Source organism: Heterodontus francisci, chromosome 36, assembly GCF_036365525.1.
Source record: "Heterodontus francisci isolate sHetFra1 chromosome 36, sHetFra1.hap1, whole genome shotgun sequence".
In the NCBI taxonomy this organism is placed as follows: domain Eukaryota; kingdom Metazoa; phylum Chordata; class Chondrichthyes; order Heterodontiformes; family Heterodontidae; genus Heterodontus; species Heterodontus francisci.
Genome location: NC_090406.1, coordinates 27,344,661 through 27,365,656, shown reverse-complemented (window position 1 = coordinate 27,365,656; position 20,996 = coordinate 27,344,661). Strand labels below are relative to the sequence as shown.

Genomic DNA, 20,996 nt, shown 5'->3' with positions numbered 1-20,996 from the left:
TCATTCTGCTAAAATTCCTAGCAAAAGCAACTTATTCAGTAATGTAAGGTAACAATGCTGCAACACAAGTAAAGCACCAAATATCATTAGTCCATGTTTATTCCACATGTAAATGTAACCAACAGAATGCTAGTATAAAATGTTGTTACTTTTCCATTCTATGTTTCTAAACATGCAATAGATCGAAAAGAATCAGAAAGGTATCAGTGATAATAGAGCTGTCGGCTACTCACCACTTGTTGAAGGGAGCAGTGTGGTGACTGTCGTTGCTACAGTTGTGGATGCTTCAGTAGAACCCGCTGTAGTTGTTGGCGCTAATGTACTTGTTGAGGCAGGAACTGATGTAGTGATTGGTGCTGCAGTGGAGGTCTGTGAATTTGCAGTCGATGTTTCTGCTGCTGTGATAAAAACAGCTACTATTGTTATTGTGAAAGAAAAAGCATGGAACAACATAGTAATATTTTTCCCCAGAATTTGTGCTCGATGAGTTGCTAAAGCTCATGGATAAAGAAAGTTACTCTGTAACGTGACATAGACTTGTTGCATCAACAGTAATGCAACAAATGCATTTTGTATCAGATCCTCCCATGCGATGACTACTGCCAACAATATACTACGATAAACTGTTTTAACTTTTCGAGAATGTGTTTCTCAACTTGAAAGCAATACAAATTGCACAACTGATAAGAGGGCACTGGTATACTCACCACTTGTTGAAGTCAGTGGTGCTGTGTTTGTCGTTGCCACAATTGTCGATGCTTCTGTCGAACTCACAGTACTTATTGGCGCTATTGTACTTGTTGAGGCAGGAACTGATGTAGTGATTGGTGCTGCAGTGGAGGTCTGCACCTTTGCAGTCGATGTCTCTGCCTCTGTAAATAAAATAGGTGCTATCACCATTGAGGTCCACAAAAAGTATTGAACAAGATAGCTATATTTCTGCCCAAAATTTGTGCTCTGTGTTTTGCTAAAGCGCTTATATAGTGCAAGTTACTGAATAATGTAACGTAACCTTGTTGCATCAGCATGAATGCACCAAGCGTCATTTACAAGTGATTCTCCTGTGTCTAATTCTAGCCAGCAACTTATGACTGTAACATTTTCCTACCTTTCCAGTATCTGTTTCTAACTACCAGCAGCTGCAAAGGAATCAGAATGGAATGACTGAAAAGGGAGCTCCCATATATTTACCATTTGTTGACACGAATGTTGTTGTGACTGTTGTTGCTTCAGTTGTTGGTGCTTCAGGAGAGCTGACTGTCGTTGTCGATGCTATTGTACTTGATGATGTGGGAGCTGATGTGGAGGTCAGTGCTGCCGTGGATGACTGTGTATTCAATGCTGAAGTTCTTGTTGCTGTCATCGAAATAGGTTTATTGTAATTGTTGTCAGATATAATCGAACAATACACTATTATTTTTGCATTGAATTCACCATCGTCATTCTGCTAAAATTCCTTGCTAAAGCAAGGTATTCAGTAATGTAAGGTAACAGTACTGCAGCACCATTAAAGCACCAGATATCCTTTGTACATATTTATTCCACATGTAAATGGAGCGAAAAGAATACTTTTATAACATTTTGTTACTTTATCCATGCTATGTTTCTAAACTTGCAATAGATTGAACAGAATCAGAATGGCATAAGAGAAATAGAGCAGTCCTATACTCACCACTTGTTGAAGGGAGCAGTGTGGTGACTGTCGCTGCTACAGTTGTGGATGCTTCAGTAGAACTCGCTGTAGTTGTTGGCGCTAATGTGCTTGTTGAGGCAGGAACTGATGTAGTGATTGGTGCTGCAGTGGAGGTCTGTGTATTTGCAGTTTCTGCTGCTGTTATAAAAACAGCTGCTATTGTTATTGTGAAACAAAAAGCATGGAACGTCATACCAATATGTTTACCCAGAATTTGTGCTCGATGAGTTGCTGAAACTCATGGATAAAAGAAAGTTACTCAGTGACGTGTCATCGAATTGCTGCATCAGCAGTAATGCAGCAAATGCTCTTTGCATAAGATCCTTCCATGCGCTGACTACTGCCAACAATATACTCCAAGAAACCTTTGTTACCTTTTCAGGATGTGTTTCTTAACTTGCAGCAGTTTGAAAGCAATCAAAATTGCACAACTGATAAGAGGGCACTGGTATACTCACCACTTGTTGAAGTGAGTGATGCTGTGTTTGTCATTGCCACAGTTGTCGATGCTTCAGTCGAACTCACAGTAGTTGTTGGCGCTATTGTACTTGTTGAGGCAGGAACTGATGTAGTGGTTGGTGCTGCAGTGGAGGTCTGTGCATTTGCAGTCGATGTCTCTGCCGCTGTAATTAAAATAGGTGCTAACACTATGGAGGACATCAGAAAGTATTGAACAACATACCTATATTTCTGTCTAAAATTTGTGCTTTATGTTTTGTTAAAACTCTTACATGGTGCATGTTACAGGATAATGTAACACAGCCTTGTTGCATCAGGAAAAATGCACCAAGTGTCATTTGCACATGATTCTCCCATGAGTAATTCACACCAACAAATTACTGCTGTCATATTTCCTTACTTTTCCAGTATCCGTTTCAAACTAGCAGTAGCTCAAAAGGAATCAGAATGGAACGACTAAAAATGGAGTTCTCGTATATTTACCACTTGTTGAAGTGAGTGTTGTGACTGTTGTTGCTTCAGTTGTTGGTGCTTCAGTCGAACTCACAGGAGTTGTTGGCGCTATTGTACTTGTTGAGGCAGGAACTGATGTAGTGGTTGGTGTTGCGGTGGAGGTCTGTGCATTTGCAGTCGATGTCTGTACCGCTGTAATTAACATAGGTGCTATCACTGTTGAGGTCAACAGGAAGCATTGAACAACAGACCAATATCTCTGTCTGCAATTTGAGCTTTAAAACTCTTGTTAAAACTCTTACATGGTGCTGGTTACAGTGTAATGTAACATAGCCTTGTTGCATCAGGAGGAATGCACCAAGTGTCATTTATTTGCACATGGTTCTCCCGTGTGTAATTCACACCAACAACGTACTGCTGTAACATTTCCCTACTTCTGCAGTATCCGTTTCTAACTCTCAGTAGCTCAAAAGTAATCAGAATGCAATTACTCAAAAGTGAGCTGCTGTATATTTACCACTTGTTGATGTGAGTGTTGTTGTGACTGTTGTTGCTTCAGTTGTTGGTGCTTCAGTAGAGCTGACTGTGGTTGTTGATGCCATTGTACTTGATGAAGTGGGAGCTGATGTGGAGGTCAGTGCTGCCGTGGATGCCTCTGTATTCAACGCTGAATTTCTTGTTGCTGTCATCAAAATAGGTTTTGGTTTAATCGATGTTGGCCGATATAATGGAACAATACACTCTGACTTTTTGCATTAAATTCAACATCTTCATTCTGCTAAAGCTCCAAGCTAATGCAACTTACTCAGTAAGGGAACATAACAATGTTGCATAAGATCGTAAGCAATAGGAGCAGGAATAGGCCCTTTGGCCCCTCAAGCCTGCTGATCTGATGGTGGTCTGAACTCCACTTTCCTGCCTGCCCCACCATAACCCTCGACTTCGTGGCAGATCAAAATGGTGCCGAACTCAGCCTTGAGTATATTCAATGACCCAGCCTCCACTGCTCTCTGGGGAAGAGAATTTCAAATCTTATGACCCTCTGAGTGAAGAAATTCCTCCCCAACTCCATCCTTCAAGGAAGATCCATTATTTTGAAACTGAATCCCCACTTGTCTCAGGTCAGGCTGTTGTAATATTATGTTTGAAACTGATTCAGTGGCACATTTGTAGAGATTTGTACAGGAATAGGAGGATAGAGCAGATGAATGCTTGGCTGAAGAGATGGTGCAGGAAGGAGGGCTTTAGTTTCCTGCATCACTGGGTCTGTTTCTGGCAAAGATGGGCCCTGTACAAGTTGGACGGGCTGCACCTGAACTAGAACGGGACCAACATCCTAGCTTGGAGGTTTGCTCGTGCTGTTGCGATTCGGGGGATTGGCGGGGGGGGGGTGCGGGGGAGGACGCGGGGGTGCGTGGGTTTAAACTAATTTGGCAGAGGGATGGGATGCAAAGTGGAGGTACAGTAAGGGGTGATGCACAGTCAAATATAGAAGAGAAACTGAGTCAGTCTGGAAAGCAGAACAATATAGACCTATTAAGGCATAAGCGAACAATGCAAGGCTGGATTGCATCTAATTCAACGCAAGGAGTTTTAATAGTAAGGTAGATGAATTGAGGGCATTGATTAACACATGGGAATGTGATATTATTGCGATCACAGAGACATGGTTGAGAGAAGGACAGGACTGGGAGCTCAATATTCCAGGGTACAGAATCTTTTGGCAGGGGAGGGTGTAAAAGAGGAGGTGGCATTGCACTGTTGATCAAGGAGTCAATTACTGTAGTAAGGAGGGATGATATCTTAGAAGGTTCCTCAAATGAGGCCATATGGGGTGAACGTAAAAACAAAAAGGGAGCAATCACTTCGCTGGGAGTGCACTACAGGCCTCCAAACAGTCAGGGAGAGATCAAGGAGCAGATACGTAGGCAAATATCAGAGCGGTGTAAAAATAATAGGATAATAATAGTAGGGGATTTCAACTTCCCCAATATGAACTCAGATAGTCTTTGTGCAAAAGGCTTTAAGGGGGCGGAATTCTTAAAGTGCATACATGGGAGCTTTGTGAGCCAGCACGTAGAAAGACCTACAAGAGAAGGGGCGGCATTGGACCTAATCTAGGCAATGAACCCGGACAAGTGGTAGAAGTGTCAGTGGAGGAGCATTTCGGGGATAGTGACCATAGCTCTGGAAGATTTAAGGTAGTTATGGAAAAGGGCAAAGAGGGACCGGAAATAAAAGTATTGAATTGGGGGAAGGCCGATTTCAATATGATCAAACAGGATTTGGCCAAAGTGGGCTGGGAGCAGCTACTTGCAGGAAAATCTGCATCATACCAGTGGGAGTCAATCAAAAGGAAATAGTGAGAGTTCAGGGCCTGTTCCTGTAAAGGTGAAAGGTAGGACCAACAATTCCAGGGAACCCTGAATGTCAAGGGATATAGAGGATTGGACAAGGGAAAAAAAGAGGCTCCTGGCAGAATCAAAGCATTGAAAACAACAGAGGCCCTAGAAGATTATAGGAAGTGCAGGGGGGTACTTAAAAATGTAATTAGGAGAGTGAAGAGGGGACATGAAAAAACACTGGCAGGCAAGATAAAGGAAAATCCCAAGGCATTTTATAAGTATATGAAGGGTAAGAGGATATCCAGGGAAAGGGTTGGGTTTATTAGGGACCAAAGTGGCAATCTGTGTGCGGAACCGGAGGACATAGGTGAGGTTTTAAATGATTACTTTTCATCTGTGTTCGCTATGGATAAGGACAATGTAGGTGTAGAGATCAGGGAGGGCGATTGTGATATACTTGAACAAATTAGCATTGAAAGGAGGAAGTATCAGCTGTTTTAGCGGCCTTAAAAGTGGATAAATCCCCAGGCCCAGATGAGATGTTTCCCAGTCTGTTGTGTGAGGCAAGGGGGGAGATAGCAGGGGCTCTGACAGAAATTTTCAAATCCTCTCTGGCCTCAGGAGAGGTACCAGAGGGCAGCGAATGTGGTACCATTATTCAAGAAGGGGAGCAGGCTGAAACCAGGTCACTACAGGCCAGTGAGTCTAACATGATTGGTAGTGAAACTATTGGAAAAAATTCTGAGGGACAGGATTAATCTCCACTTTGACAGGCAGGGATTAATCAGGGATAGTCAGCATTGGCTTTGTCAGGGGGAGATTGTGTCTCATAAACTTGATTGAATTTATCTATGACTATCAGATATTAAACAGCAATATTAACTGAACAGAGATAGTTATCATACTTACTGGATATAACAGCTGATTCATGGTAACCTGAAAAATCAAATATATTTGGAAAGGATAAATTAAACTCGTTAAAACGCTTTACTCTAAAATTGCAACTAATTACATCACTTTGATATAAACTATGTTACCAGAGTCAGATACATGTGATGGTGTGGATAAGGTGTTTCACAATAGTAAGAAATGTAACTTTTCAATGTGCTAAAATGCAAGTTACAATCACCTGGCTCTTTTATCTCTTTGATTTACAAATCAATAGGCAAGAGCCAGCAGAGCAATAGCAAGATAGAGTCAACAGATTAGGAGTGACTGAGTGTGAATGAAAGGCAGCAGACCAGGGTGAGAGAGCCAACAGGTCAGCAGTGGCAAACAACCAGTCGACCAGAGTTGAGGGTGAGCCAAGAGATTAGTAAAGACAAAGCAGTATTTTTGAGAGAGATGGTGGCAGGATGATAGTGCAGCTGGAGAGAGAATGCCGATGATATAATGTATATCATATCATCTGAACTGGTTACAGTGTAAGTAGAACTAAATATTAATTTTAATAAAGTGAGCATTTACCATCTATGAAGAGGCTATTGCTGTCCAGTGAATATGTTCCTAAGGTGGTGATGCTCTTTGTGCTGTCTTGGAATTCATGGTAGAGTAGAACTTTATCAACTTGCTGGGCAAAAGTGCTCTTTATGAAAGTGCAGATTGCCTCAACTGTACTTTTGCCATTACTTGCAGGTCTGCCACATACAAATACCAGGTGGTTAATTTTTTTTAAGATTATAAACATAATACTGAATAATTGACTGTCTGGGATTTTGAAGTCAACAGTGAATCAAGGGCACTAGTTGCTGACCTTCCAGAAAGCCTTGTTGAGAAATCCCGTAATCTCTGTGATGAGAACTTTAACTCTTTCAACGTGCAATTGATTGCAGCATTACGTTATGAGGATCAGGCTGCAGTGATGTTATCAATTTGTCCAAGCAGCCAATTACATTAACACATTAAAGATTTCTCATTGACAGCCGATCAGGAAATGAAAAGCACTAATAATCAAATCACTTTTAAGGAATTCTACAGACAGCAAAATAAAGATTCAGACATACACATGGAGTTAAGGTAGAAGCTGAAATATCATGTACAACTTTCAAAAGAAACTTAAACATGAAAAAAAATCTTGTTTAAAATATCTAGTAATTAATGAAAATTGAGACATTTAACAACATTACACAAATATAGAAGTATTTTTTCAGTGCCAAATTGGTTGTTCAGCAGTAGTTATCATTCATATCGATGTTTAAAAACCCACATACACCTCATTGAATAAGGCTTAACATTTTCTGGGGCTTTCTTACAGGGATATGAGGATTGGGGAAGTTTTTCTTCAAATCAATTGATTTCACTGAGTGTTAGCTCTGGCTGGATGGGACTGGAGGGAAGGTCGACAACACAGCCTGATGTGATCCTGACCTGGCCAGCATTGAATCACAAGCTACAACTTCAGGATTTCTGCATTGATCTGCGCTTACATTAAATCCTGAAGTTCTGGTCATATTCAAAGGTGTAATGACAGTGAAAGCTGACAAGTGGCCGTCAAAAACCCTGCAAATTCCAGGCCAATAACTTCATCATTAGAAAGTTATGTTTCTATATAATTTGTCTGCAGAATAGATTTCTGAGCGCAACTGAATAATGTTGATTTCTTAAATGATGGTACATTACACGATATTTGAAAAGACAGAGAGGATCTTTCACAGTTCTGATTTGGAGGTTGTGCACATTGAGAAGGTTGAAGTTATTCAATCGCAGGAGGCTTACTACAGAACTCAATGCAGGTTCAGTGGATGTGCTGCACTTGGCCCCTGACCAGGTCAACGAAAGTTCACTGAAGCCTTACTAGAACCGGCTTAACTGACCACCACTCACCGACAGTGGATAAGGCACAGTTGTTGGATGTGCTCTCCATCATTTTCCAATCATCTCAGAGGACATTCCTGAACAACATTAGTTCATTCAAAATGCTGTGTATCTGCTGCATTAACAAATGTGGCCCAAAGCTCATGCTACTGCACTTTATAATCTCTGAATTTTTTCAGTTGTCTTGAATAAGATAATAATCAACAGGTATATTGGCATTTTCTACCAAACTCAGTACTGTGAGGTTGTCTCTGCCCTATTGGGCTGAATTTTATAACCGTTCTCGGCGAGCTTTGCGGAAACAAAAGCTTTGCGACTTGTGCGCCGCCAAGCCCCCACAATATTTTGCGCGGGGGCTCATTTAAATGTAGAGGGCATAGCGGCCGCCCCCATTGATGTGGAGGGGGCGGCTGCTCCGTCCCCGGCAATGGGGTTCGGTGCCACTGCAAAGGCGCCGGCACCATTTTAGGTGCATTTGCACTTTTAAAGTCAAAGCATGTAGAAAAGTGCACTTCCACATTTTCCCTCCCCTCACCCAGACCCCATAGAAGAATCGGTTGATTAATTGGACATTTCCACCCCCCCGCCAAAAGATTATGTACATCCTGACCTTTCCCCTCCCGACCTTTAACAACTTTAACCCTTTAACCCCTTCCCACCATCCCCGGCACCAACCAACAGTGTTTTCCCCCCCTCCCCCCTCCCATTGCCCTGATAATTTCATTGCTTCCCCCTCGCCACCAGTGTCACGCCGAATGGAGTTCTGAAAACACAGGAGTTCCGGCCAGCGGCCAGAATATCAGCGTGGGACAGCTGCCAGGACAAGGTAAGTTGATTTGCATTAATTTCAATACGTTTTAATATTAAAATGAAGGCCCCGACGCCGAGCGACGGGGGTGTGGGGGGTGTGGGGGTGGGGGGGGTGCAGCACCAAGCCCTCGCCGTCACCGGTAAAATGTGGCAGGGCCTTCTTGGCGTCGGAGTTCATGGCGGGCCTCTTCCAGAAGGATTTTCTGGGCCTCTTCACCACGACCCCCGGTGTTGGAGGGCGAGTAAACTTCAGCCCATTATTTCAGGGTGTTTGTAATCCGATAAAGGAGGGATTTCTATGGCATTCCCTGTTCATTTACAGGTACATTACTCAATTACTGAGACAAAGTCACTCTCCAGGAGCCAAGATATCGGATGTACATCAGTCACACAATTATGCTCTCTGTGAGGCAGATAGTAGGATCAGTTCTGTTCAATCGACAAAGGTTGAGTGTGTGGGAAGTGTAACAATGCTGTTCGGAAATTACCTCATCAGACTACAACATTGAGTAAATAATTTCCTAACACTCTTTTTATAATTTAATTTTTTCTTATGTAATAAATACAGGTCACTTGAACAACAATAATAGGTTGTGGATTCAGTTTGACTTGGAATTTTGACAGTAATAGTTAATTTCTTACCTGAAAGATACAGACTGACAATTCGAGAATGTTGAATTTACTTTGCTATTGCCATACAGATTATTGAGCTGTAGAAAATTAAAATGTTGCACTTTAGTATGAAAAATGCAATGAAATATAACATTTTCTTCCTAGATGACTTGATAACATGCTTACCTTGTCAAGAATGCTGTTCGATTCAGCCACGTACAATGAGGAACTGAGATTTTGTAGACTTGGTGTGAATGATAGTGTGAGCACATTGAAGGTTACATTAAATTTTTTTGTCTGAGTTTCTTGAGCTGGATTGTCTGTTACAGGTACAATGGGGGGTTCCACTATAAAAGAAAAAAGATGCAAAGCAAAATGAGATCAAAACATTTAAATGTATTCAAATAAGGATGACAGCTTATTGGCCCAGATTTTGCTGTGAGTGGTGAAGGAATTACTTTTGCTGTTCACCTCGTGTACAACTGCCCACAGATTTTTAATGGGCTTGTCAGTGGTGATTTCTACTCTTCCACTGTCAATTTGTATCTGGCACCCTGTACAGAGGATCTCTGGCATATGCAAGCAACAGGAAAGCTCTTCAACCAATCATACTGAAGAATCCTCATGACAGACAAAGCAGGAAATAATAAACAGGAAATATATGTTAAATTTAAATCATTGTACTGTAAGTCAAATAAAGCTGGGGTCATACATGGGACTAAGTAAAAGACATAAAAATAGCAAAGCATAAAGTCTAAAGAAAAATTAATTTTTTTTTAATTCTTTAAAGTCTGCAACAGTAGTTTTCTTCTGAGGGAATGAGACTTCACACTTGTAAAATTATTTTTTTCAGGGCCAGAGGGGTTGTTCATCAGTAATTCTGACTTACTAAGCTCCTGATTGAAAAAGGCTTAAATTTTCCATCGGTCTTAAATGCGATAATTGTAGTAACTAACCAAAGTTCGCACCTTCACAGTGATTTCTGTGGAGATTCCATTGACTAGGACTGCAACAGGGCAGCCTATGGAGGAACAGGGTATGACTGACAGCAGCTTCTGAATTTTCATATTTAACAGCACACGTGTAAACGCCAGAAGTTGTTGTCCATTTTACCCTGTAATTACGGTGAACGCTGATAAATCAACATTGTTGGTACAGCATATTTTGGGCTATTAAGTGAGATCTCTCTGGGTGTGCGACCAGGCACGTTGAAATCGAACAAGTTGGGGCTAACATCCAGAGAGGAACACACCCATTTAACTTCCTTTACAGCCATGAGCTTAGATTTGCTATTTTCTCATTGTTGTAGTATCTAGAAGATGCAGTGCACCTGGGGTAAGACTCAAGGAAATCCTCCTGTCAATTCCATTCAAAATTTCACTAGATTCCACCTGCAACCCACTGAGCTAATGGGAATGAGGCCTGGGCCTCAAAATGCACCGGACTACCTGTCAGGTCTATTGGGTGGCTGTCAAGTGCATTCTACTGGCTCACTGTGGGAGAGAAATCTACCTGCATCTCTCTATACTTCAAACCATCAGAGATGTTTCAAATGATGGTAAAAAGGAAAACATTTCAAATGATGGTAAAAAAAATCAAAATAGTTGATAGTTTCTCTACATAAATATACATCTCGATGTTGTTCCTGTCTGTACCTGTCATTAAGCTCGTTGTTCGTGTTGTGGATGCTTCACTGGAGGTTACTCGTGCCGCTGAGCTTGTTGTAGGTACATTTGTGGAGGGTTGAATAGAAGTAGAAGGAGTTTCTGATGCTGACGGTGTCAGAATAGACGATGATTCTGTTGCATGAAATAGAACATATAGACTGTTACCCTGGTGTACATGGATCAAACAGTCACCCTTTACCTTTGCCTGAAAATTGTCAAACTGCTGCATTCGGTGATTATGGGGTAGAATTCCGATATTGGCACAGTACTGGAATTTAATATTGGAGCACACTCCAGCTCTGTCAAACTTCTATTGCTTCAATTCACAAACAGCAGATTCAAAGTGAGTTTTTCTCTGCCCAGTTCTCCATGTCCTAACAGTTTTGGCTGTATTTAGGGAGGAAGGGGGTTCATGATGCTTGATATGCTGCCATACGACTCAGTACTAGGGAGCAGATATAGGTGCTTTATTGAGCTGCAAGTGGCTTCACCTTGAACAGATCAAATGACATTTAACTTAGGAGTCTCTCTAAATTCCTTGCATCAGTTTTCTTTTTGTTCTGGCAGGCCGAGGGTTCTCCCTCTCAGAGGGGACCACTCCAAAGTCATATAATTTTACTGGGTGGGTGCTCCTGCAGAAACATTACTTGTGTAGACACCTGCCCGTTTACAAAGATAACCATGCATCAGGAGGCAAACGCAGCAGATGGAGGTTGCGTATCATAACAATTTGAATCGTGGAATTGGTACTGTCATGTTTTAGCACAAGTTAGCTGCACAGTGCATCAGCTGCACAGATCATTGATTTGCACCTATTCTGGGTAACAGTGTCAATTCCATGTCACAATGTGTGCTTTTCAAGCTGCCACCATCTCAATACTAAAGCTTTGTTAAGGGGAAAATTTAGTTTGCAGGAGGTGGGAGTAAATATGGGTAGGGTGAGATGATGGGCTGGATTTTATTTCGGCAACAGGGGCCCCAAACGGCAGCCGGAAGATCAAGAGGAGGGCGACACCACCTCAGACTGTTTATGGACCCCTGACTGCATACAGCAGCAGGCAGGTATTTAACAGTGATGGCCACTGCTGGTACTGCAGGAGGCCCAGAGCACCAAATATGGAGGAGGCACCTGGACGAAGGGAAGTGAGGTCAGGTTCACCAGGGCCTGTCAGCCAGGCCCCGTTGTGAGGGTTGGGGTGCGGTTGGTGAGGGTGGGAGGGGGTCTTGTCACCCAGGTGGCCAGTGCTGCTTGTTGTGGGGGCGGGGCCCATCCGTGGGCCATGGATTTCCCCGAGAGGAACGAACCCCCACTCCACTGAGCTCGCTAGGAGGTCGACAGATCTTACCTGGCAGTGTCTCCACGTGGCGACGGGCTGCTACAACATTGACTAAATGCCAGCAGAGGCAGAATGTGGCCCTTAAATGGCCCTTATTAGGCCATCTAAGTGGCTTAACTGGCCTCCCAGTGGACTTCTCGTCCACCCCGGTGCCTGCCCTGGATATGACATCATCGGGCCCCCGTCCCATGCCACCCTACACCATTTTGTCAGCACACACCACCCCCACCCCCCACCGCCCCCACGTCCTGCCAGCTAGTCTCCATCAATGGGCCTAATCTGCAACAGAAAAACCTTTTTAATTCTTTCAGGGGTTTTGAGCTTCGCTGGCAAGGCCAGCATTTGTTGCCCATCACTAATTGCCTTTGCGAAGGTGGTGGGGAGCTGCCTTTCTGAACTGCTGCAGTGCATCCAGTGTGGGTACAGGTACAGTGTTGTTAGGAAGGATGTTCCAGGTTTATGACCCATTGACGGTGAAGGAATGGCGATATAGTTCCAAGTCAGGATGATGTGTGGCTTGGAGGGGAACTTGCTGGTGTTGCCATGCGTCTACAAGGTGGAAGAAGTCACGGGTTTGGAATGTGCTGTCGAAGGAGACTTTGTGAGTTGCCTGCAGGTTCCTGCTCACCAGCTCAAAAGAGCAGGTTATTATGGGGACACATTGGGAAGGAAGTTCGATCACTGAGGTGAACTGGCACCTCTTATTTTAACTGCCTTGGCTTGAGTAGAGCCCCCTGTAGTTGGTTGCACAGTTGCACTTGATGGTGCAGGACCTGATGCAGAGGTCAGTGTTACAGTGTGTACACTTGCAATCGATAATTCTTTTCTTGCTGTGAAAGTAGTTCATGACGTTATTGAAGCAAACAGAAAACTTGTATTGACGTACTAAGACCTGTGCATTAAAGCCAAATGCAATGTTTGTAAAAACTCATATATAATGCAAATTGCTTTGTAAGTTGACAGCCATGTGGCAACGGCGGCAAAGCAGCATGTGTCATTTGAATATGAATCCACCCTGCATTATTACAGCTGACAACATACCATTATAATTCTTTCATTATTGTTATGAATGCTGGACTTTGTCGTATGGTTATGTGTGAAAAATTTTAATGCAGTATAAAATGGAGATTCAGAGGAAACATGTGACTTCACACAAACTCTGCCCAGAGACAAGCCAGAGGTCTTGGTTACCCTGAGAACAAGGAACCCAGATCAAAGACCGTTTGAAAGTAAGGTGCATATTTGTAACACCAAAAGGACAATGGGTTTCGCTCTCGCAGAATCAGAGATTGTAAACAGGGAGCCAGGAGCTCTAAAATGCAGATCTGAATTGCAATTTCTAACACCTGGAAAGAAAGGAAGGCCAAGGTGGTTTTGCGATGGTCAGACTTATGGTTTCTAAGAATTATCAGAGACAAACAACGATTGACTTTTTATCTGGATAACATCAAGCGGCTTTCCTAGGTCTGGAGGCTGAAAGGAAGAAACAAAGACCATCAGAGTTGCGCAACCTAACTATAGAGAGAGAGAGGCCAGTGGGCTGTTCCTGGGTAGACCTCTGCGCTCAGATCACCGATACAACAAAAGGCTGCTAAGATTTGAACTCAATGAGAAGGCTCGAGGTTTGCAGAGGAGAACAGGTAAACGGGCCGACCAGAGATTGCCATATTAATTGAAGTTCAGCTGAATGTGCTCGGAAGACATGAGTGAAAAGGATGTTGGTTTTGAGAAGGACACTGGGAGATCCAATCCAATAGAGCTATGAGGAGTTTGGGACTTTTAACTACAAGGATATATTTTCAATGAGAATACTGTAATGTATAAATGTGGTGTGGCTTTTTTGAGTGTGTTGTCAAAAAAATATGCTCTGCGAAATGAATAATTTTACTTAATCGATTGGAAACTTACAAAAAGGAGGAAAGCTGGAATATTACAGACAACATTTACAAAGACTTTGCCACAGCTAAAATTGGTCGCGACCATTTGTATTTGAGTACCTTGCACATTCCAAGGCATCAGAAGTGGAGACACATTTCTGATTAGCCTGTATGCAAAACAATGGTTCAACCTATTGATTGAACTACCTGAGACTGTATCAGCATGAATGCACCAAAAGTCATTTACAAGCGATTATCCTGTCTCTAATTCTAGCCAACCACTTACTACTGTAACAATTTCCTCCCATTCCAGTATCATTGGTCCATGTTTATTCCACATGTAAATGTAGCCAACAGAATGCTACTAAAAAACTGTGTTACTTTTCCCTTCTATATTTCGAAACATGCAATAGATTGAAGAGAATCTGAATGGTATAAGTGATTTTAGAGTCGTCGTGTACTCACCACTTGTTGAAGGGAGCAGTGTGGTGACTGTCGTTGCTACAGTTGTGGATGCTTCAGTAGAACCCGCTGTAGTTGTTGGCGCTAATGTGCTTGTTGAGGCAGGAACTGATGCAGTAATTGGTGCTGCAGTGGAGGTCTGTGCATTTGCAGTCGATGTTTCTGCTGCTGTGATAAAAACAGCTGCTATCGTATCGAGAAATAAAAAGCATGGAACAACATAGTAATACTTTTCCCCAGAATTTGTGCTCGATGAGTTGTAAAAGCTCATGAATAAAGAAAGTTACTCAGTAACGTGTCATCGAATTGCTGCATCAGCAGTAATGCAGCAAATGCTCTTTGCATAAGATCCTTCCATGCGCTGACTACTGCCAACAATATACTCCTATAAACATTTGTTACCTTTCCAGGATGTGTTTCTCATCTTGCAGCAGTTTGAAAGCATTAAAAATTGCACAACTGATAAGAGGGCACTGGTAATACTTACCACCTGTTGAAGTGAGTGGTGCTGTGCTTGTCGTTGCCACAGTTGTCGATGCTTCAGTCGAACTCACAGGAGTTGTTGGCGCGATTGTACTTGTTGAGGCAGGAACTGATGTAGTGGTTGGTGCTGCAGTGGAGGTCTGTGCATTTGCAGTCGATGTCTCTGCCACTGTAATTAAAATAGGTGCCATCACCATTGAGGTCAACAAAAAGCATTGAACAAGATAGCTATATTTCTGCCCAAAATTTCTGCTCTGTGTTTTGCTAAAGCGCTGAGAGAGTGCAAGTTACCGACTCATGTAATGTAACCTTGTTGCATCAGCAGGAATGCACCAAGCGTCATTTACAAGTGATTTTACTGTGTCTAATTCTAGCCAGCAAATTACGACTGTAACATTTTCCTACCTTTCCATTATCTGTTTCTGACTACCAGTAGCTTCAAAGGAATCAGAATGGAATGACTGAAAAGGGAGCTCCCATATATTTACCACTTGTTGAAGCGAGTGTTGTGACTGTTGTTGCTTCAGTTGTTGGTGCTTCAGTAGAGCTGACTGTGGTTGTTGATGCTATTGTACTTGATGACGTGGGAGCTGATGTGGAGGTCAGTGCTGCCGTGGATGCCTCTGTATTCAACGCTGAAGTTCCTGTTGCTGTCATCAAAATAGGTTTTGGTTTAATTGATGTTGGCCGATATAATGGAACAATACACTCTGATTTTTGCATTAAATTCAACATCTTCATTCTGCTAAAACTCCTAGCTGAAGCAACTTATTCAGTAATGTAACATAGCAATATTGCAACTGCAGCAAAGCACCAAATATCATTTCACATGTAAATGTAGCCAATAGAATGCTACTGTAACATTTTGTAACTTTTTTGTTCTACGTTTCTAAACGGACTAGATTGAGAGGAATCAGAATGGTAGAAGTGATAATAGAGCCGTCGTATACTCACCACTTGTTGAAGGGAGCAGTGTGGTGACTGTCGTTGCTACAGTTGTAGATGCTTCAGTAGAACCCGCTGGAGTTGTTAGTGCTAATGTGCTTGTTGTGGTTGGGGCTGCAGTGGAGGTCTGTGCATTTGCAGTCGATGTCTGTACCGCTGTAATTAACATAGGTGCTATCACTGTTGAGGTCAACAGGAAGCATTGAACAACAGACCAATATCTCTGTCTGCAATTTGAGCTTTAAAACTCTTGTTAAAACTCTTACATGGTGCAGGTTACAGTGTAATGTAACATAGCCTTGTTGCATCAGGAGGAATGCCCCAAGTGTCATTTATTTGCACACGGTTCTCCCGTGTGTTATTCACTCCAACAATGTACTGCTGCAGCATTTCCCTCCTTCTGCAGTATCCATTTCTAACTCTCAGTAGCTCAAAAGAAATCAGAATGCAATGACTCAAAAGTGAGCTGCCGTATATTTACCACTTGTTGATGCGAGTGTTGTTGTGACTGTTGTTGCTTCAGTTGTTGGTGCTTCAGTAAAGCTGACTGTGGTTGTTGATGCCATTGTACTTGATGACGCGGGAGCTGATGTGGAGGTCAGTGCTGTCGTGGATGACTGTGTATTCAACGTTGAAGTTCTTGTTGCTGTCATCAAATAAGGTTTCATTGTAATTGTTGTTGTCAGATATAATGGAACAATACACCATGATTTTTTGCATTGAATTCACCATCTTCATTCTGCTAGAATTCCTAGCTAACGCAATTTATTCAGTAATGTAAGGTAACAATGCTGCAACACAAGTAAAGCACCAAATATCATTGGTCCATGTTTATTCCAGATGCAAATGCAGCCAACAGAATGCTACTATAAAACGTTGTTACTTTTCCCTTCTATATTTGGAAGCATGCAAGAGATTGAAGAGAATCAGAATGGTATAAGTGATTTTAGAGTCGTCGTATACTTACCACTTGTTGAAGGGAGCAGTGTGGTGACTGTCGTTGCTACAGTTGTGGATACTTCAGTAGAACCTGCTGTAGTTGTTGGCGCTAATGTGCTTGTTGAGGCAGGAACTGATGTAGTGATTGGTGCTGCTGTGGAGGTCTGTGTATTTGCAGTCGATGTTTCTGCTGCTGTTATAAAAACAGCTACTATTGTTATTGTGAAAGAAAACGCATGGAACAACATACCAATATATTTCCCCAGAATTTGTGCGCAATGAGTTGCTGAAACTCATGGATAAAAGAAAGTTACTCAGTGACGTGTCATCGAATTGCTGCATCAGCAGTAATGCAGCAAATGCTCTTTGCATAAGATCCGTCCATGCGCTGACTACTGCCAACAATATACTCCTATAAACTTTTGTTACCTTTCCAGGATGTGTTTCTCAACTTGCAGCAGTTTGAAAGCAATAAAAATTGCACAACTGATAAGAGGGCACTGGTATACTCACCACTTGTTGAAGTGAGTGGTGCTGTGCTTGTCGTTGCCACAGTTGTCGATGCTTCAGTCGAACTCACAGGAGTTGTTGGCGCTATTGTACTTGTTGAGGCAGGAACTGATGTAGTGGTTGGTGCTGCAGTGGAGGTCTGTGCATTTGCAGTCGATGTCTCTGCCACTGTAATTAAAATAGGTGCTAACACTATTGAGGGCATCAGGAGGCATTGAACAACATACCTATATTTCTGTCTAAAATTTGTGCTTTATGTTTTGTTAAAACTCTTACATGGTGCAGGTTACAGTGTAATGTAACATAGCCTTGTTGCATCAGGAGGAATGCACCAAGTGTCATTTGCACATGATTGTCCCGTGAGTAATTCAAACCAACAACTTACTACTGTCAAATGTCCTTACTTTTCCAGTATCCGTTTCTAACTGGCAGTTGCTCAAAAGGAATCAGAATGGAATGACTGAAAATGGAGTTCTCGTATATTTACCACTTGTTGAAGCGAGTGTTGTGACTGTTGTTGCTTCAGTTGTTGGTGCTTCAGTCGAACTCACAGGAGTTGTTGGCGCTATTGTACTTGTTGAGGCAGGAACTGATGTAGTGGTTGGTGTTGCGGTGGAGGTCTGTGCATTTGCAGTCGATGTCTCTGCCACTGTAATTAAAATAGGTGCCATCACCATTGAGGTCAACAAAAAGCATTGAACAAGATAGCTATATTTCTGCCCAAAATTTCTGCTCTGTGTTTTGCTAAAGCGCTGAGAGAGTGCAAGTTACTGAGTCATGTAACGTAACCTTGTTGCATCAGCAGGAATGCACCAAGCGTCATTTACAAGTGATTTTACTGTGTCTAATTCTAGCCAGCAAATTACGACTGTAACATTTTCCTACCTTTCCATTATCTGCTTCTGACTACCAGTAGCTTCAAAGGAATCAGAATGGAATGACTGAAAAGGGAGCTCCCATATATTTACCACTTGTTGAAGCGAGTGTTGTGACTGTTGTTGCTTCAGTTGATGGTGCTTCAGTAGAGCTGACTGTGGTTGTTGATGCTATTGTACTTGATGACGTGGGAGCTGATGTGGAGGTCAGTGCTGTCGTGGATGCCTCTGTATTCAACGCTGAAGTTCCTGTTGCTGTCATCAAAATAGGTTTTGGTTTAATTGATGTTGGCCGATACAATGGAACAATACACTCTGATTTTTGCATTAAATTCAACATCTTCATTCTGCTAAAACTCCTAGCTGAAGCAACTTATTCAGTAATGTAACATTATGTAATGTAATGCAATATTGCAACTGCAGCAAAGCACCAAATATCATTTCACATGTAAATGTAGCCAATAGAATGCTACTGTAACATTTTGTAACTTTTCTGTTCTACGTTTCTAAACGGACTAGATTGAGAGGAATCAGAATGGTAGAAGTGATAATAGAGCAGTCGTATACTCACCACTTGTTGAAGGGAGTAGTGTGGTGACTGTCGTTGCTACAGTTGTAGATGTTTCCGTAGAACCCGCTGGAGTTGTTAGTGCTAATGTGCTTGTTGAGGCAGGAACTGATGTTGTGGTTGGGGCTGCAGTGGAGGTCTGTGCATTTGAAGTCGATGTTTGTGGCACTGTAATTAACATAGGTGCAATCACTGTTGAGGTCAATAGAAAGCATTGAACAACATACCCACATTTCTGTCTAAAATTTGTGCTTTATGTTTTGTTAAAACTCTTACATGGTGCAGGTTACAGTGTAATGTAACATAGCCTTGTTGCATCAGGAGGAATGCACCAAGTATCATTTATTTGCACATGGTTCTCCCGTGTGTTATTCACTCCAACAACGTACTGCTGTAACATTTCCCTACTTCTGCAGTATCCATTTCTAACTCTCAGTAGCTCAAAAGAAATCAGAATGCAATGACTCAAAAGTGAGCTGCCGTATATTTACCACTTGTTGATGCCAGTGTTGTTGTGACTGTTGTTGCTTCAGTTGTTGGTGCTTCAGTAGAGCTGACTGTGGTTGTTGATGCCATTGTACTTGATGACGCGGGAGCTGATGTGGAGGTCAGTGCTGTCGTGGATGACTGTGTATTCAATGTTGAAGTTCTTGTTGCTGTCATCAAATAAGGTTTCATTGTAATTGTTGTTGTCAGATATAATGGAACAATACACCATGATTTTTTGCATTGAATTCACCATCTTCATTCTGCTAGAATTCCTAGCTAAAGCAATTTATTCAGTAATGTAAGGTAACAATGCTGCAACACAAGTAAAGCACCAAATATCATTGGTCCATGTTTATTCCAGATGCAAATGCAGCCAACAGAATGCTACTATAAAACTTTGTTACTTTTCCCTTCTATATTTGGAAGCATGCAAGAGATTGAAGAGAATCAGAATGGTATAAGTGATTTTAGAGTCGTCGTATACTTACCACTTGTTGAAGGGAGCAGTGTGGTGACTGTCGTTGCTACAGTTGTGGATGCTTCAGTAGAACCCGCTGTAGTTGTTGGCGCTAATGTGCTTGTTGAGGCAGGAACTGATGTAGCGATTGGTGCTGCAGTGGAGGTCTGTGTATTTGCAGTCGATGTTTCTGCTGCTGTTATAAAAACAGCTACTATTGTTATTGTGAAAGAAAACGCATGGAACAACATACCAATATATTTCCCCAGAATTTGTGCTCGATGAGTTGCTGAAACTCATGGATAAAAGAAAGTTACTCAGTGACGTGTCATCGAATTGCTGCATCAGCTTTAATGCAGCAAATGTTCTTTGCATAAGATCCTTCCATGCGCTGACTACTGCCAACAATATACTCCTATAAACTTTTGTTACCTTTTCAGGATGTGTTTCTCAACTTGCAGCAGTTTGAAAGCAATAAAAATTGCACAACTGATAAGAGGGCACTGGTATACTCACCACTTGTTGAAGTGAGTGGTGCTGTGCTTGTCGTTGCCACAGTTGTCGATGCTTCAGTCGAACTCACAGGAGTTGTTGGCGCTATTGTACTTGTTGAGGCAGGAACTGATGTAGTGGTTGGTGCTGCAGTGGAGGTCTGTGCATTTGCAGTCGATGTCTCTGCCACTGTAATTAAAATAGGTGCTAACACTATTGAGGGCATCAGGAGGCATTGAACAACATACCTATATTTCTGTCTAAAATTTGTGCTTTATGTTTTGTTAAAACTCTTATATGGTGCAGGTTACAGTGTAATGTAACATAGTCTTGTTGCATCAGGAGGAATGCACCAAGTGTCATTTGCACATGATTCTCCCGTGAGTAATTCACACCAACAACTTACTACTGTCATATTTCCTAACTTTTCCAGTATCCATTTCTAACTGGCAGTTGCTCAAAAGGAATCAGAATGGAATGACTGAAAATGGAGTTCTCGTATATTTACCACTTGTTGAAGCGAGTGTTGTGACTGTTGTTGCTTCAGTTGTTGGTGCTTCAGTCGAACTCACAGGAGTTGTTGGCGCTATTGTACTTGTTGAGGCAGGAACTGATGTAGTGGTTGGTGTTGCGGTGGAGGTCTGTGCATTTGCAGTCGATGTCTCTGCCACTGTAATTAAAATAGGTGCCATCACCATTGAGGTCAACA

General features: G+C 42.2%; 1 protein-coding gene across 1 annotated transcript; it reads right to left on the bottom strand.

The window, feature by feature from the left end:
* Positions 1 to 651: 651 nt before the first annotated feature.
* Positions 652 to 15,209, bottom strand: LOC137351447 (streptococcal hemagglutinin-like). The gene is made up of 14 exons (XM_068015894.1): positions 14,932 to 15,209; positions 14,533 to 14,795; positions 12,889 to 13,020; positions 10,842 to 10,985; positions 9,373 to 9,533; positions 9,217 to 9,284; positions 7,318 to 7,449; positions 6,418 to 6,587; positions 5,860 to 5,886; positions 3,123 to 3,287; positions 2,152 to 2,340; positions 1,673 to 1,849; positions 1,192 to 1,356; positions 652 to 872 (listed from the first exon to the last, which is right to left on the bottom strand). The coding sequence occupies exons 1-14, from the start codon at positions 15,207 to 15,209 to the stop codon at positions 652 to 654; spliced, it is 2,292 nt and encodes a 763-aa protein (XP_067871995.1).
* Positions 15,210 to 20,996: the final 5,787 nt, after the last annotated feature.